General features: G+C 38.8%; 1 protein-coding gene and 1 long non-coding RNA gene across 2 annotated transcripts; both read left to right on the top strand.

The window, feature by feature from the left end:
• The first annotated feature begins 546 nt into the window (after nucleotides 1-546).
• LOC129885320 (E3 ubiquitin-protein ligase UPL3) lies at nucleotides 547-12,501 on the top strand. Its single transcript, XM_055959558.1, has 18 exons — nucleotides 547-1,779; nucleotides 1,864-1,974; nucleotides 2,093-2,209; nucleotides 2,326-2,496; nucleotides 2,570-2,731; nucleotides 5,252-5,500; nucleotides 5,596-5,717; nucleotides 5,859-7,269; nucleotides 8,162-8,257; nucleotides 8,612-10,153; nucleotides 10,271-10,495; nucleotides 10,583-10,687; nucleotides 10,861-10,941; nucleotides 11,034-11,102; nucleotides 11,233-11,361; nucleotides 11,442-11,564; nucleotides 11,755-11,919; nucleotides 12,164-12,501. The coding sequence occupies exons 1-17, from the start codon at nucleotides 889-891 to the stop codon at nucleotides 11,818-11,820; spliced, it is 5,670 nt and encodes a 1,889-aa protein (XP_055815533.1). The 5' UTR covers nucleotides 547-888; the 3' UTR covers nucleotides 11,821-11,919; nucleotides 12,164-12,501.
• A 1,634-nt stretch (nucleotides 12,502-14,135) lies between these two features.
• Nucleotides 14,136-15,296, top strand: LOC129885319 (uncharacterized). The gene is made up of 2 exons (XR_008766077.1): nucleotides 14,136-14,308; nucleotides 15,106-15,296. It is a non-coding gene; the product is annotated as an uncharacterized LOC129885319 (long non-coding RNA).
• The last annotated feature ends 159 nt before the right edge of the window (nucleotides 15,297-15,455 follow it).

Below are 15,455 nucleotides of genomic sequence, written 5' to 3'. Positions count from 1 at the left end.
AGACATAGAACCCTTTTGTATGAACTTAAAAAAAGCAACTTTTATATATGAAGTGCTTTTAGAATTTTGAAGTGCCGAAAGTTATTTTTATAAATAAGCAGTTGAGTGTTTGGATAAAAGTACTTATGCCGAAGAAATGAGGAAGATGATGTGAATTTTAGGGTTAAAAGCATAAAAAGTGTAGTTTGAGAATTTAGTTAAAATATAAGATATATAAAAGTAATTTCCATAGTCAAAGAAAATGACTTTAAGCACTTAGAAAAAAAAATTAGAAATCCTAATTTTTCATTTTTGGCTGACTTTAAGAACTTTATAACTTAAAATTAGCATTAAACAAACATCACAATAAGTTAAAAAAAGCTTATAAATTGATTTGATCAACTTATAAGCTCATCCAAACGGGTTCATACTCATAAAGGGAACTACACATAAATAAAAAAAAAAAGAAAAAAAAGAAGAGGGAAGGAACCAAAAGAATTTTTTTTTTAAACCATCTTATTCGATATTTTCAGGGACAGAAAAATAAATAATTCAACAGACCCAAAATTATTTATGGAAATTAGGGTTTTCTATTTAGCTTTGTCCATCTTGCCTTTCCTCAGTTACATTCCTCTTCTCTCAAAGTTCGTATATCGCTCTGCAATCGTGTTGATTACTCAAAGCACTTCATTGGAATTCGATTGCTATCATATACTGATTTGGGACTTTTAATCTATTGTGATTGGGGATTTAGCTGAATCAATAAAGATCGCCTCTTTGGGTTAAAATTCTTTAATTCTTGTGAATTAGGGTTTCTGATACATGATGATGATTTCCGAATCGGAAAGTATCTGATCGCCGATACATCGGCGAGCTGATTCACGGTTCTGAAGGGGTTTTGGGTTTTGTATGGAAACTCGGAGCCGGAAGCGGGCGGAGGCCACCTCATCAGCGCCTTCTTCTTCTTCATCTGGTCCAACCACCCGCGCCGCTAAGAGAGCCCGTGTCACCGCCGCTTCTACTTCTACTTCCACCGTCAATTCAACTCCCGTTGCCCCAACTGCATCGATCTCAACTCGTTCTCGCATCACAACTCGTTCTCAGGACTCACTAGCATCATCTACACCCATGGACTCCACGAATGAATCTTCCGGCTCAGCTAGCCGAACCCGCCGCGGTAAGAACCCTAGTCATGGTTCCGATAAGGATAATTTGGACAAAGGTAAGGAGAAAGAACATGAGGTTAGAGTTAGGGATAGGGATGCCGAGCGCAGTCTTGGATTGAACATAGATTCCGGTGGTGCGGGTGGTGGTGAGGACGATGATAATGATAGCGAGGGTGGGGCTGGGATTTTGCACCAGAATTTAACTTCAGCAAGTAGTGCACTTCAGGGACTGCTTAGGAAATTGGGTGCCGGATTAGATGATTTACTCCCTAGCTCCGCCATGGGGTCAGCATCATCATCCCACCAAAGTGGCCGACTCAAGAAGATATTAGCTGGTTTAAGGGCGGATGGCGAGGAAGGGAAACAGGTAGAAGCTTTGACGCAGTTGTGTGAGATGCTATCCATTGGAACAGAAGACTCCCTGTCCACATTTTCTGTGGACTCATTTGTACCGGTACTTGTAGGACTGCTCAATCACGAGAACAATCCTGACATTATGCTTCTTGCGGCCCGAGCTCTTACCCATTTGGTCGACGTTCTACCTTCTTCATGTGCTGCTGTTGTCCATTATGGAGCTGTTTCATGCTTTGTAGCTCGCCTGCTTACAATTGAATACATGGATTTGGCTGAACAGGTGAGTGTATTAGTTTGCATGGAACATGTACATGTTAAGGATTGTTTTTTTTCCAGCTGTGATGCTAATGTTTGCCTTTTACAGTCTTTGCAAGCTTTAAAGAAGATATCTCAGGAACACCCAACTGCTTGTTTGAGGGCTGGTGCACTGATGGCTGTGCTTTCTTATCTCGATTTCTTTTCCACTGGTGTTCAGGTAGAAGAATCCCTTTCATGATTAACACTATCATGGTTTTGTGGAATTCAGTTATAGTGAAACAAGCAGCCTTCCAGTACCTATATGATTATTTCTTACTGTTTATATCCTTCCATAGAGAGTAGCATTAGCAACTGCCGCTAATATGTGCAAGAAGCTTCCTTCAGATGCGTCTGACTTCGTCATGGAAGCTGTTCCTCTTTTGACGAATCTCCTCCAATATCATGATGCAAAGGTGAGTCAGCATCATGTTATCTTCCCGTTGCAGGAAGATATCTCCTCTTCCCCCCCTTCTAGTTTGGTTAAACATTACTTTTCTTTAGTTTCATGTTTTGGTGCCTGTGTCTGCAGGTATTAGAGCATGCTTCTATCTGCTTGACCCGTATTGCTGAAGCATTTGCGTCATACCCAGAAAAGCTAGATGAACTGTGTAATCACGGACTTGTTACCCAAGCTGCCTCCCTCATCTCAACCAGCAACTCTGGAGGTGGACAGGCTTCACTCAGCACGTCAACCTACACAGTATGTTTAAACCCTCCATATGTCGGTTATTTACAACCTTGATGGCTGTATTCTGATTTGATAAGTTTTGCAGGGTTTAATCAGGCTTCTTTCGACATGTGCTAGTGGCTCTCCACTTGGAGCTAAAACTTTACTGCTGCTTGGAATAAGTGGAATACTCAAGGATATTCTATCAGGTTCTGATCTCGTGGCCACTGTGTCTATATCACCTGCCTTGAGCAAACCTCCGGAACAGGTATGCATCACTAGTTTTATTTTAAATTCATCCTATAATTGTTAGCGTTTCTTGTAAACAAGTGACACTAGTAGTGCATATTATAGTATAGTTTTTCTATAGTGTTGAAAGATAGTCGACTTCTTAGCATATTTTTCCGCGGATAAAGTGATGCTGGAAAAATAATTGGATTCAGAAAGGTTAGATTCGTGTGCTATACTTTGTTGTCTTGAGTCAGCCTTCTTTGTTTTGCTAGTCAGGGAAACTCTTCGAGCGGATCAAGCTCTTCTTTTCTTCCTTTATTACGAGATCCGACCTTAGCCTTCTTTTCTATTTAGATTCCCGTTCGTGATCCCGCTATCCTATCTTTAAAACCGACACCGAAGGAGTTGAACGAACGTAGCTTTTGAAAAGACATAGTCGTTTCACTCGAACTTAGATACGTAGTGAAGGAGTTTGTGTGTAGGTGGGAAGAGAGGTCTTATGAGAAGTTTTTCATGCTTGCACCAGATATGTGCTATATTTCTAATTTACATTTCATTTTTTGTTGAAGTTCAAACACTACATTTTCGCAAGTCACTTGGATGTCAAAAAGGATCAAGATGAAAAGAGTGCCTGGTAGATAAAACCTGTTATGATCAAATATAATACTCCATGGTCCCCACATGGGATGGAATAATTATCAATTTTTTTTCCCGGAGAAAGTTGTTTTTTGAGTTAGGTTTATTCCCGTGTATTGCCTCTGAAAACTTTGAGAGTGACTATCGGAAACAACCTCTCTACATTGCAAAGGTAGAGGTAAGGGTACATCCTACCCTCCCCAGACCCCACTTGTGGGATTACACTGGGTATGTTGTTGTAATTTATTCTTGGTACTTGAAAGCAATTAAAATCCAATAAATTGTTTAATGTCCTAAAAACAAAGATCTATGGTGATCTAAAATTTTGAACTAAGATTAAAGAGAATTACCAAAGTAATAAAGTGGAGAACTTGACAGCTTGACTTATGACTGTTAGTTTAGATCTTTCTCCTTGATATGCCTAATTGCCTATTCTCAGACATAACTATGCATTACTTCTCATGATTATAGTTGTCTATTCGTATCACTAATTATTCTTAATTCTTTATTAAAAAATAACTAACACTTCTAAGTTGCCTTTCGAATAGCTATAACATTAAAATACTTGAGACATATTAGGAGTTCAATAGATATGTATGTTTATAAATGAATGATTTTAGATAAAAATGTGCTTCTCTCCTCCTACTCTAATAGCACACTCCGACGGTCGATTCTTCTCTCGAATAAACAGGTTATAGGAGAACCACCACCGAAAACAATTCAAAGAGAGGAGTCCCTCTTAATACCTCTCTGGAGTAAATTTAGATTTCATCCTGAAGGATTAACCATTAAAAATGTACAATAGAAAAATTACTCCATGAAGGAATTCATATCATAAATCATAGAAAAGAAGAGTTGTAATAACAACCCAATCAGGAGTCTGGAGTCTAGCCAAGTTTTTGGCTCAAAACTTCAATGTACGGCTCCAAAACTAAAGATACCTAGCTTATGGGACAAGCATATGTATTTATTATAGGGTTGGGGGAATGTAAAGAAGACAAAATATCCTTACAGAGCAAATTCTGTCGGCCGTTGTGGCTGCATCACATATCTGTGCTGTGTTAGGCGGTATCTCGACTGCCTTTTGGGCTGCTGCGCAAAACTTTGTGCAGATCCAACCTCAAATATTGACCTTTCTTTGTACTTTCCTTCCCGTCCAAAAAATATCACATTCATCATGTTTAACTATTATGTCTAAACTAATCATTTGACTCATCACCTTCTGAAATCAAGGTAGTATAATTACAATTTGTTGGTGGTCCAAATCCCTGCTTGATGTCCTAGTGGAGAACTGAAGATCACCGCTGTTATCGAGAAACCCGTTGTTTTTAGCTTCAAAACTCGGTGGATATTGAATATCCAATGTAGTATTCTATAATGTCAATCAAGTATTATGAGTAATTGGTAAAACAACCTTCTAATATAAGCTTTAGAACACCCCATGTTTTTCTTGTTAATTTTTTTTAGTATTTGAAGACTCAAATTGTTGATCACTGATATCAATTGAACATTAATAGTGTAAATATGACTATGTAATTAAGCTCGCCATGGGCAGAAAGAACCATCTAAAATAATTCAAGAGCTTCCATGCATGGAGTATGTTATGAAGAACCTTACAACACCAACATACCTAGTAGTCACACAAGTGGGGTCTGGGAGAGGTAAAATGTACCCTTGTGGGGCTTCAAATTGTTTCTAATGTGTTAATTCTGCTAGTTGACTCGATTCACTTGTGAATTTAGATGACAATCTTACCACTTGTTAAATTTACTCTTGTTGCGAAAATCATCTGGTTTCATGGAAGCTGGTGCTTGAGCAAATGCCACGAGACGATGCCCTCTCTTTGCTGTGTACAAACTGTTTCTTCTGAATGCTGCTTCTATCTCTTATAATGACATTAAATGAATTTCCGTGCTGTTAGATTTTTGAGATCGTGAACCTGGCAAATGAGCTCCTCCCTCCACTGCCTCAAGGAACCATCTCTCTTCCAACCGGCACTAATCTGCTCACTAAAGGTTCTGATATAAAGAAATCTTCTGCTAGTGGTTCCACCAAACAGGAGGATATGAAACCATCTTCCCAGGAGGTTTCAGCTCGAGAAAAATTGTTGAATGATCAACCCGAACTTCTGCAACAATTTGGAATGGATCTTCTTCCTGTTCTGATCCAGGTTAGTATTATAATCCCATTGTAAATTGTTGCCACCATCTTACAACTGCCATGGTGGAGATTTATAAGATGAAACCCTGTTGTTTTGCTCGTCAGGTATATGGATCCAGTGTGAATAGTCCAGTTCGCCACAAGTGTCTGTCAGCTATTGGAAAACTTATGTATTTCAGCAGTGCAAATATGATTCAGTCTCTAAATAACATCACCAACATATCAAGGTATGAATATAAACAAATACAAGCTTTCAATTTTTCTTTGGGAGTTGATCTGGGATGGAATGTTTATCCAAAGAACAATCTTTATATGCATCATATTTCTTTGGTAGTGAAAGTAGTGCTTCATTTATGATTCCTATGTAGTTTCTTGGCTGGAGTATTGGCCTGGAAGGATCCCCAAGTGCTGGTGCCTGCTCTTCAAGTAGCAGAAATTCTAATGGAAAAGCTTCCTGGAATTTTTGCCAAGATGTTCGCGCGAGAAGGTGTTGTTCATGCCGTAGATGCTCTGATATTGTCTCATGGTTCTGCTACTTCCCAGCCATCGTCTGCTGAGAAGGACAATGATTGTATACCTGGGTCATCTCGTTCTAGACGTAACCGACGTCGTAGCAGTAATTCAAATGCAGATGCAAGTTCCATTGAGGATCCTAAGAGTACAGTTCCAGGGAGTGGATCACCACCAAATTCACTGGAAATACCAAAGACCAGTTCTAACCTCCGGATTGCAGTCAGTGCAGGTGCTAAATCTTTCAAAGATAAATTCTTCCCTTCAGATTCAGGGGCTACTGAGGTTGGTGTTACAGATGATCTTCTACGATTGAAGAATCTCTGTATGAAGTTGAACACTGGTGTTGATGAACAAATATCTAAACCTAAAGGAAAATCAAAAGCTTCTGTTCCTCGGCTTGGGGATATTTCTGCCAGTAAGGAAGACACCTTGGCCGAACTGGTAGCTTCCATGTTGGGGGAGCTCAGCAAAGGGGATGGTGTATCAACTTTTGAGTTCATTGGAAGTGGAGTTGTTGCAGCTTTGCTAAACTATTTTACATGCGGATATTTTTCAAAGGAAAGAATCTCAGATACTAATTTGTCTAGGCTTCGACAACAAGCAATCAGAAGATACAAGTCTTTTATTGCAGTTGCCCTTCCTTCAAGTGTTGGTGGAAATATGGTTCCTATGACTGTTTTGGTTCAAAAGCTTCAAAATGCCTTGTCTTCCTTGGAGCGGTTCCCTGTCGTGCTGAGTCATTCTTCAAGATCATCTACTGGTAATGCACGACTTTCTTCAGGTTTAAGTGCTTTGTCACAACCATTCAAGCTACGCCTTTGCCGAGCTCAAGGAGACAAGACCCTTCGTGACTACTCTTCAAATGTTGTGTTGATCGATCCTTTAGCAAGTCTAGCTGCTATTGAGGACTTTCTGTGGCCTCGAGTTCAGAGAGTTGAGTCTGGTCAAAAGGCCTTGGCATCAGTAGGCAACTCTGAGTCTGGGACCATCGCTGCAGGAGTTGGTGCTTCATGCCCATCGACCTCTACTCCGGCTTCTGGATCTCGTCGTACACGATCTAGGTCAGCGGTTAATATAAATGACAGTGCAAAGAAAGACCCACCACAGGAAAAAAATGGAAGTTCATCCAAGGGCAAAGGAAAGGCTGTTCTGAAGCCTGCTCAAGAAGATGGCAGGGGGCCCCAGACAAGAAATGCTGCTCGAAGAAGAGCAGCATTGGATAAAGAAGCAGAAGTGAAGCCTGTGAATGGGGAATCTAGTTCTGAGGTATATTTCTTCATACATTTCTTTTCTTTGTTGAAGATCATTGTTTAAATATAGAAAATTAAGGAATAATAGATAAATGAAAAGAATGTAAGAAAAAAATACAAATGAACGAGAACAAATGTGATTAAAATTAGTATTTGGTGCATCATCATCTTCATCAATATTACAGCAGAAGGGTAATTTTCTATTATATCCTTCAAAACGAAGGAGATAACCTTTGATACAAGGAATATCATTCAGAAATAGCATAAAAGAAAAAAAAGGATACAAGTGGAATAATTTTTTTAATATTTGCACTTGATAATAACAAAAGCATAAAATATGGTGGACTCTATGGAAAGGAATGCTAGGTGTTTTGAAGGACAAAAAGATTTGGCAGGGGAAAGCGTAGAGGTAGTCAATTTATAGGTAACTTGTAATTCAGTATATCTTTTTGAGGGTGTGCCCACCACCCTGTGCGATGTAAGTTTCCAATTCATCATAACTTGGATGATGAATTTTTTGTGAATACAAAGTTACCCTTCTCAAAAAAATAATAATGACAAAAGGACAGAATAGTCTGGACTTGCCTAATATATGGAGGGAAAAATGGTGTTTTCTGACCTAGTCACATGTTTCTCTAACTCAAGAGTGTGACGTAGCAGTCACATGATTTAGCTTTTTGATTCTCGAGTTAAATTTGAATTAGTTATGTCTCTCTCTTGAACATTAATTTGATAAGGCTTTCTCTTCACCATTAGGTTTCATTTGTTGAAATGAAACCGACAAATGCTTATTTAAAACTTTGATGTTTTCTCTGAATCTTTTTGCTTCCATTTTTCATCTCCCGAGTAGTTGCGGGTTTGCACGACAACATGAACTTTTACATCCCACTACTTGTTTTGATGTTTAGGATGATGAGTTGGATATGTCACCTGTTGAAATTGATGATGCTTTGGTTATTGAGGATGAAGATATATCTGATGATGATGATGATGACCATGATGATGTAAGTTATTAAATTTCCCTTGATTTTTTTAAACCTCGTGTCAAAATCCTTGTTTTCTATATTTCAGATTTTGCCATTTTTAATTCACTTAGGTTGTTGAGAGCTGTGTTGCTCGGACTCTTCAATAATGTCCATGCGTGCGCGTGGGATCCTCCAAAAGTAATACATTTTTGGAGGATTTGACACGGGTGCGTCAACATTTTGCTAGAGTTCAAGCAACATGGTTGAGAGCAGATTTGCGTTCCCAATATGCATGTTTCAGCCTCTTCTCCACAGATCAACTTGAGCAGCTCTTTTAATTTTATACACAGCTGTATTAAAGATGCTATTCTGAAATTGTTTCCAATGCTTTAGGTGTTGGGCGATGATTCTCTTCCTGTTTGCATGCCGGACAAAGTTCATGATGTCAAATTGGGTGATTCTTCGGAAGATAGTCCTGCCACACAGACACCAAATGATAGCCAGACAAATGCTGGTGGTGGTTCAAGTAGCAGAGCTGCTTCTGCTCAGGGATCTGATTCTGTGGAGTTCAGGAGTGGGAGTTCTTATGGTTCAAGGGGTGCAATGTCATTTGCTGCTGCTGCCATGGCTGGACTTGCATCTGCGAACGGTAGAGGTTTGAGAGGAGCTAGAGATCGTCATGGACGCCCTCTGTTTAGCACTAGTGATCCTCCCAGACTTGTATTTTCTGCAGGTGGAAAGCAGCTTAATAGGAACTTGACTATCTATCAGGCCATCCAGCGGCAACTTGTACTTGACGAGGATGATGAAGAGAGGTTTGGTGGCACTGACTTTTTGTCTAGTGACGGAAGCAGACTTTGGGGTGATATTTACACCATCACATACCAAAGAGCTGACAGTCAAGCAGAGAGGTCTATGAAAGGGGATGGGAGCTCAACTTCCACCAAGTCTAATAAAGCTAGTTCTTCAGCAAGTACCAATGCAGAACCCTCATTGCATCGAGCATCATTGTTAGATAGTATATTACAGGGAGAACTTCCTTGTGATATGGAGAAAAGCAATTCTACTTACAACATTTTGGCCCTTTTACGTGTAGTGGAGGGATTAAACCAGCTGGCCCCACGATTACGTGTGCAGTCAGTTATTGACGACTTTTCTGAAGGGAAAATACTGAGTTTAGATGAGCTCAATGCTACTGGTGTCAAAATTCCCTCGGAGGAATTTGTGAACAGCAAGCTCACTCCAAAGTTGGCCCGACAGATTCAGGATGCTCTAGCCCTTTGTAGTGGGTCTCTTCCATCATGGTGTTCCCAGCTGACAAGGTCCTGTCCGTTTCTTTTTCCATTTGAGACTCGGCGCCAGTACTTCTATTCAACAGCCTTTGGTTTATCTAGGGCTTTATATCGACTTCAACAGCAGCAAGGTGCAGATGGTAATGGTTCCACCAACGAGAGAGAAGTCAGGGTTGGGAGATTACAGCGCCAGAAAGTCCGTGTCTCTAGGAATCGCATTCTGGATTCTGCTGCAAAAGTAATGGAGATGTACTCTAGCCAAAAAGCTGTTCTCGAGGTCGAATATTTTGGTGAAGTTGGCACTGGTTTGGGCCCAACTCTGGAATTCTATACCCTTTTAAGTCGTGATCTGCAAAAAGTTGGACTGAGAATGTGGAGAACAAGTTCCTCATCAAATGAACATTCAATGGAAGTGGGTGTGGATGAAAAATTCAGCGGGGGTGATAAAGAGCTTGTCCAAGCACCTCTTGGATTATTCCCACGTCCCTGGTCATCAACTGTTGATACTGCAGATGGCAACCAATTCCCGAAGGTGATTGAGTATTTCAGATTGCTAGGGCGTGTGATGGCGAAAGCACTTCAAGATGGGCGGCTTTTGGATCTCCCTCTGTCAACTGCATTTTACAAGCTTGTCCTTTGCCAAGTAAGGGCTTCTCTCTGTTTTTTATTTTGCACACGATTACCGTCTATGATCAAATTGTTGCATTTAGCTTTATATTTTTTGTTTTTCTTTCCTAACGTTTCTGCTTTAACATTGTAGGAGCTTGATCTGTATGATATTCTCTCTTTTGATGCCGAGTTAGGAAAGACTTTGCAAGAGATGCAAGCTCTTGTTAGCCGTAAACAAAATCTAGAATCAATTGGAGGCCAGGGCCAAGAGAACATTAATGATTTGCATTTTCGTGGGATACCGGTTGAGGATCTTTGTTTAGATTTCACACTCCCAGGCTATCCTGGATATGTTCTGAAAGCAGGCGATGAGGATGTATGCTGCTTTTCCTTGGATGCCAATTCTATTTTTTGTCCTCTCTATCATTTTGTTTGATTTGTATACTTCACTTGGAACTTGCAGGTGGATCTTAGTAACTTGGAAGAATATGTTACTTTTGTGGTTGATGCCACTGTGAGGACTGGAATTGGGCGGCAGATGGAAGCATTTAGATCTGGCTTCAATCAGGTTTGTTGCCGTCATGGGATTTTAGCTAATTAGAGATGCATCTAGAGGTGATATTTAACTGATAATTTGGTGCAACTTTCACTTGATGATTTTATCAGTTATTTGATACATCTTGATATCATCACTTATCTTATGGTGATAGTGAAATAACTTTTAGGCTCCACAACTTTCAGGTTTTTGACATTTCAGCTCTGCAAATATTCTCTCCTACGGAGTTGGACTACCTGCTTTGTGGCCGTAAAGAGTTATGGAAGGTGATATTTTGTTTCTCATGAACCCAGTATAGCACAGTGTGATACTTGTATGTGTCCAGCTTTTGTTGAATTTCATTCTTTTGCTTATCCAGGCTGAGACACTTGTAGATCATATCAAGTTTGATCATGGATATACAGCCAAGAGTCCCGCCATCGTTTATGTAAGTTTGTTCTTCAGCTGTCAGTGGAAGTGTAGGGCCTGAGACACATATATGTTATTGAATTAGTCTTCTTCTGTCTTTTCTATTGGCTTCAAACTGATGTCGAACTGTTTAATTTGCTTCTGATCAGTTATTAGAGATCATGGGAGAGTTCACTCCTGAGCAGCAACGAGCATTCTGTCAGTTTGTCACTGGTGCTCCCCGGCTTCCTCCCGGTGGTCTGGCTGTGCTCAATCCTAAGTTGACAATAGTGAGAAAGGTATGGCTGTAGTTGGCTAAAATATTAGTCCTATCTGTTAATTCTCTCTGCAGAGGCTGACCGTCATATCTTTTGAGCAGCATCCATCTAGTGCTGGTAATACAGCACCAAATGGTAATATGCCATCAGAATCTGCATACGACGACTTACCTAGTGTAATGACATGTGCTAACTACCTGAAACTGCCTCCCTATTCAACTAAGGTATGATTTCTCCCCAATCTGTTGGCTGCTGGCTGTGGCGTAACATTTCCTCTCATCTGCTTAGTATGAGGGCAGTCATCTGCTCTCCTTTCAGAGTTCTAGAATTTTTCCTACTCTTTTCTGTCTCCATCTCTATCTCTGTCTTGGGAGGGTCAAATGATATTGTTGATCCTTGCACATCTCTCTGCAGGAAATAATGTACAAAAAGTTGCTCTATGCCATCAATGAAGGTCAAGGATCATTTGATTTGTCATAAGTTACATGACAAATGGACTTGTGCATACAACTTGAAAATTATTGGTGTCTGGTCCTCAATAAAGGCAGATCTGGCCCATCCTCAACTAACAACACCTAGGTTTGTATGCATCAGAATCTGCTGTTGTATATCTTTATCTAGTTATATTCCTTTTCAACTACTTTTCCTCTATTTTGATTGCTAGTTTCGTTACTGCAGTGTTGTTGTGGAGATTGTAAAATGAACGATTTGTGTTTGTTTTTGAGCCATGCATTTAGTCCGCTGATTTAACTGCCTTCATATATCTTGGTATTTTCAAATTATTTAACTCCTGCATTTGTGTCTTGTCTGCTTTGTTTCACAGCTGACATTGGTACCTTGCTTCGATCGAATGATGAAGATGGGATTTTTTTTTTCTGCGGGGGTTCTTTTTGCTACAAACGGTTGTAAATACTTAGGAAGATCATCTTCTTTCAAATTTTGACTTTTTAAGGTCGTGCAGCACATACATGTAAGGGCACCAATGTTGCCGCCTTTTTAGCTTCTCGCAGAAATGTTGTTTCTTTTGACATTCCAGTTATTAGTAAGTAAAATGATGCAATAAATTGGCCAACTTAGTTGAGGCTCACAAAGCTGCATGATTTCGCGGGCCCAACTATTTGAAGTGTTGTCATTTTGTATAAATCACAAGTTACAGGTCTATTGTCCAAGAACAAAACTTTACTAGGGAGTAGAAAAAAGTGAATGATGATTTAGGGGTAGAATGTGACCGCTCACTTTTACTGTTATGCTTCTAAATCTTTTTGAATGTGTTGATATATGAGACACCAGTTTAATGAGAGACGTTAAGACTTGATAAAGGGAAATAATAATAAAAAAATGAAATTTGCCTTGAAAGTCTTGGGGTTGTTCTTTATGCGTGTTATTATTGGAAAATAAATTACTCGACAGATCTTGCATGTCCTGTATTTGACTATGCAGAAACTGTTAATACTATTTGTTGATACTAAAGGAGAAACAAGTACAAAGGCATACTACCCCAAACCTAATCCATAAGAAAGTGAGATAACACTCACCTAACTAGCCCAATAAACTTAGACGGATTACATTTTTTGAACTGTTAACTTTTTGGACGAATCAATAAATTAGCTTATTTATTAACTTAACTCATTTTGATTCATCAAATTCAACCCAATCCGTTCATTTGCCATCTCTAGATTAGTGTGGTTGATACTATAGGGGCATATAATAGCGGATCAAAGATAGAGGGAGAAAACACACGAGGATTCATATGATTTGATATGCTAGATGAAATAATCTTGTGTGATAAAATTTCGTGTTTGGTATATGTTTTAAATCTTATATAGTTAATCCGTGCATCTCTGATATAATATCTACTTCGATCACAAAAGTTATATAACTATTTTCAAAATACCTACAAGATACTCCAAATGGCCAAGCCAAATTGACTACAAGCGTCTAGCAAGTCAAACGATAATGACTCCTATGACACAAAATACTCAAAATAGTCAATTGAATTTTTTATTTTTTTTTGCGTTTAAAATAAAAGTTAATAACCTGTTATTCAAAAACTGATTTTAAGTGCTAAAAACGATACGTCTCTCAAATATTTCAATTTCTATGACACTTTTTATTTTTTGAGAGTAGTTTGACCGGAGTTTGTCCTGGAGTCCTCAAATTTTATGAAATAAAATTTATATATTTGTATACTGTGTAAAAAATATTATTAGTCATAATAATTGGCAATTCAAAATATTTAAAAGATATATGAAAAATTTACGGTCAATAATAGACTTGTTTAAATCTCAAAATTCGAAAGGTTGTTACATAAATTGGGACGGAGGGAGTATATACTTAGTACATTCTTATAATCGAAATAAGATGATTCAAAAAAAAGAAAGGAAAAAGGCATAAGTTCCCCCTCCAACTATGCCTGAAATCCTAACTACACACCTTAACTTTACTAAGGTTCTATTACCTCCGAATTCATTTATTTTATAATTTCGTGTACCTTATTGCATACGTGGCACACTCCGTGAATCCACACAGTTGAGGCGTGTGTGCGCATGCAAATAAAGTGCACGAAATTATAAAATAAATAAATTTAGGGGTAATAGAATCTTGATGAAATTAAGGTATATAGTTGGAATTTGAGATATAGTTAAAGGGTCCAAAAATAGAAAAGATTCCTCTGGTACCTCCAGTCCACGCCACAGTACCATACCCATTTTGCAGTGTACGAAAAAACTCCCCTATTTCATTGGTCTACAGAAAAGCGAAAAAGACAAAAATCTCTATTACATACTGACCTCCCTGTTCCATTCCTCCATTGAAAAAAAATACTGAAATCACTGCTCGTCTTTATCCTACAACCCTGAAATCCTAGCTCGCACTCGCTTCGTCTCTCTTTCACTGCTACATATAGGTCTGTTTCCATCTGAAATCCTAGCTCGCACTCGCTTCGTCACTCTTTCACTGCTACAAATAGGTCTGTTTCCTTCTAAAATCCGGCGGTATCATGACTCGAGCACCATTTATTTTCATTTTCTTGTACTTGTTGGTTTTGTTGTTTATTGTTCAGTCCGGTTACTATTTGTATAAACTTCTTGTTGTTCCGTTTGGCCATTTTCATATGGAGCTTGATGCTGTATCGTTAGCCATTGCTGGGACTTTCGGTTTATTTTTTGTTACTACAAGTGTTTACTATTGGTTTGCTTTAGTAATGGTTGGATATAAAGGGGAGGCGGTAATTGAAAAGTTAATCGGAGCACCACATCATGGTGGGTTGTATGATTTTTCTGTCGACCGAGATTCAGATGGACCGGTATATTCTGTACGGTGATGATTATCTGATGTCATTTTATATCTGTTTGATGTATCTGGTTATAGTGTTGGGGATGGATTTGTTTGCGCGGAGGCTAGAGAGTAGGTTCATATCCTAGAAGATAGCATTTACAGTACCTTATTCTTGTTATATGAGAGGCGTATGTACGAGATAGATTTCTTCCATCTGTTTACGTTTCCGTTGCCCGGTGTGATCATTCCTCTGGTACCTACTGCTGTTGCTGGATATATCCGGCTATTTTATGATTTTAATCATCAATTATATAATCAAAATTATTTAATAGTAGATTTATTAATACTCACAATAATAACTCGGTATATTTTCAGGTGTTCTGCTATAGGGACTTACCACAGCATCGACTTGTGCCTGATAGCCCTTATATATCACTATTGAGAGTTTTTAACTGTGTTCACTAATTGATTTTTTTTCTTATTTTGCAGTTTGGCTGGAGACATGGTGCTGAACTGTAGATGGTTTGATATTTTGACACCCGAGGAGGTTGAAAACAATGTCAATAGCGACAACAGTTCTTCAAGTTTTTGGTTTTTTTGATGCGATTTAGTTAGTAGTCAATGTCATTTTCTTTCAATGCCAATGGCGACAACAGGTCTTGGAGTGTTTTCAAGTATAACTACAATCTACGTACATTCGATTACTTCAGCTAATCCTAATCAAATGATCTCGGGAATCAACAAACTGTCAATTTTACCTTGATTGTTAATTTTCCAATTGCGCAAAATGCATTGTTGGCCATAGAGATGGAAGTATTCTGCAACCTCTCAGAATGACA

This window comes from Solanum dulcamara, chromosome 4 (genome assembly GCF_947179165.1).
Source record: "Solanum dulcamara chromosome 4, daSolDulc1.2, whole genome shotgun sequence".
In the NCBI taxonomy this organism is placed as follows: Eukaryota; Viridiplantae; Streptophyta; class Magnoliopsida; order Solanales; family Solanaceae; genus Solanum; species Solanum dulcamara.
Note: the sequence above shows the minus strand (reverse complement) of the source record. Positions and strands in the feature narration are given on the sequence as shown.

Coding starts and splice junctions, on each gene's coding strand:
- LOC129885320 (XM_055959558.1), top strand. CDS start 889: ATGGAAACTCGGAGCCGGAAGCGGGCGGAGGCCACCTCATCAGCGCCT. Junction 2,732..5,251: donor TGAGCAAACCTCCGGAACAG/GTATGCATCACT, acceptor CCGTGCTGTTAG/ATTTTTGAGATCGTGAACCT. Junction 10,688..10,860: donor TTAGATCTGGCTTCAATCAG/GTTTGTTGCCGT, acceptor CACAACTTTCAG/GTTTTTGACATTTCAGCTCT.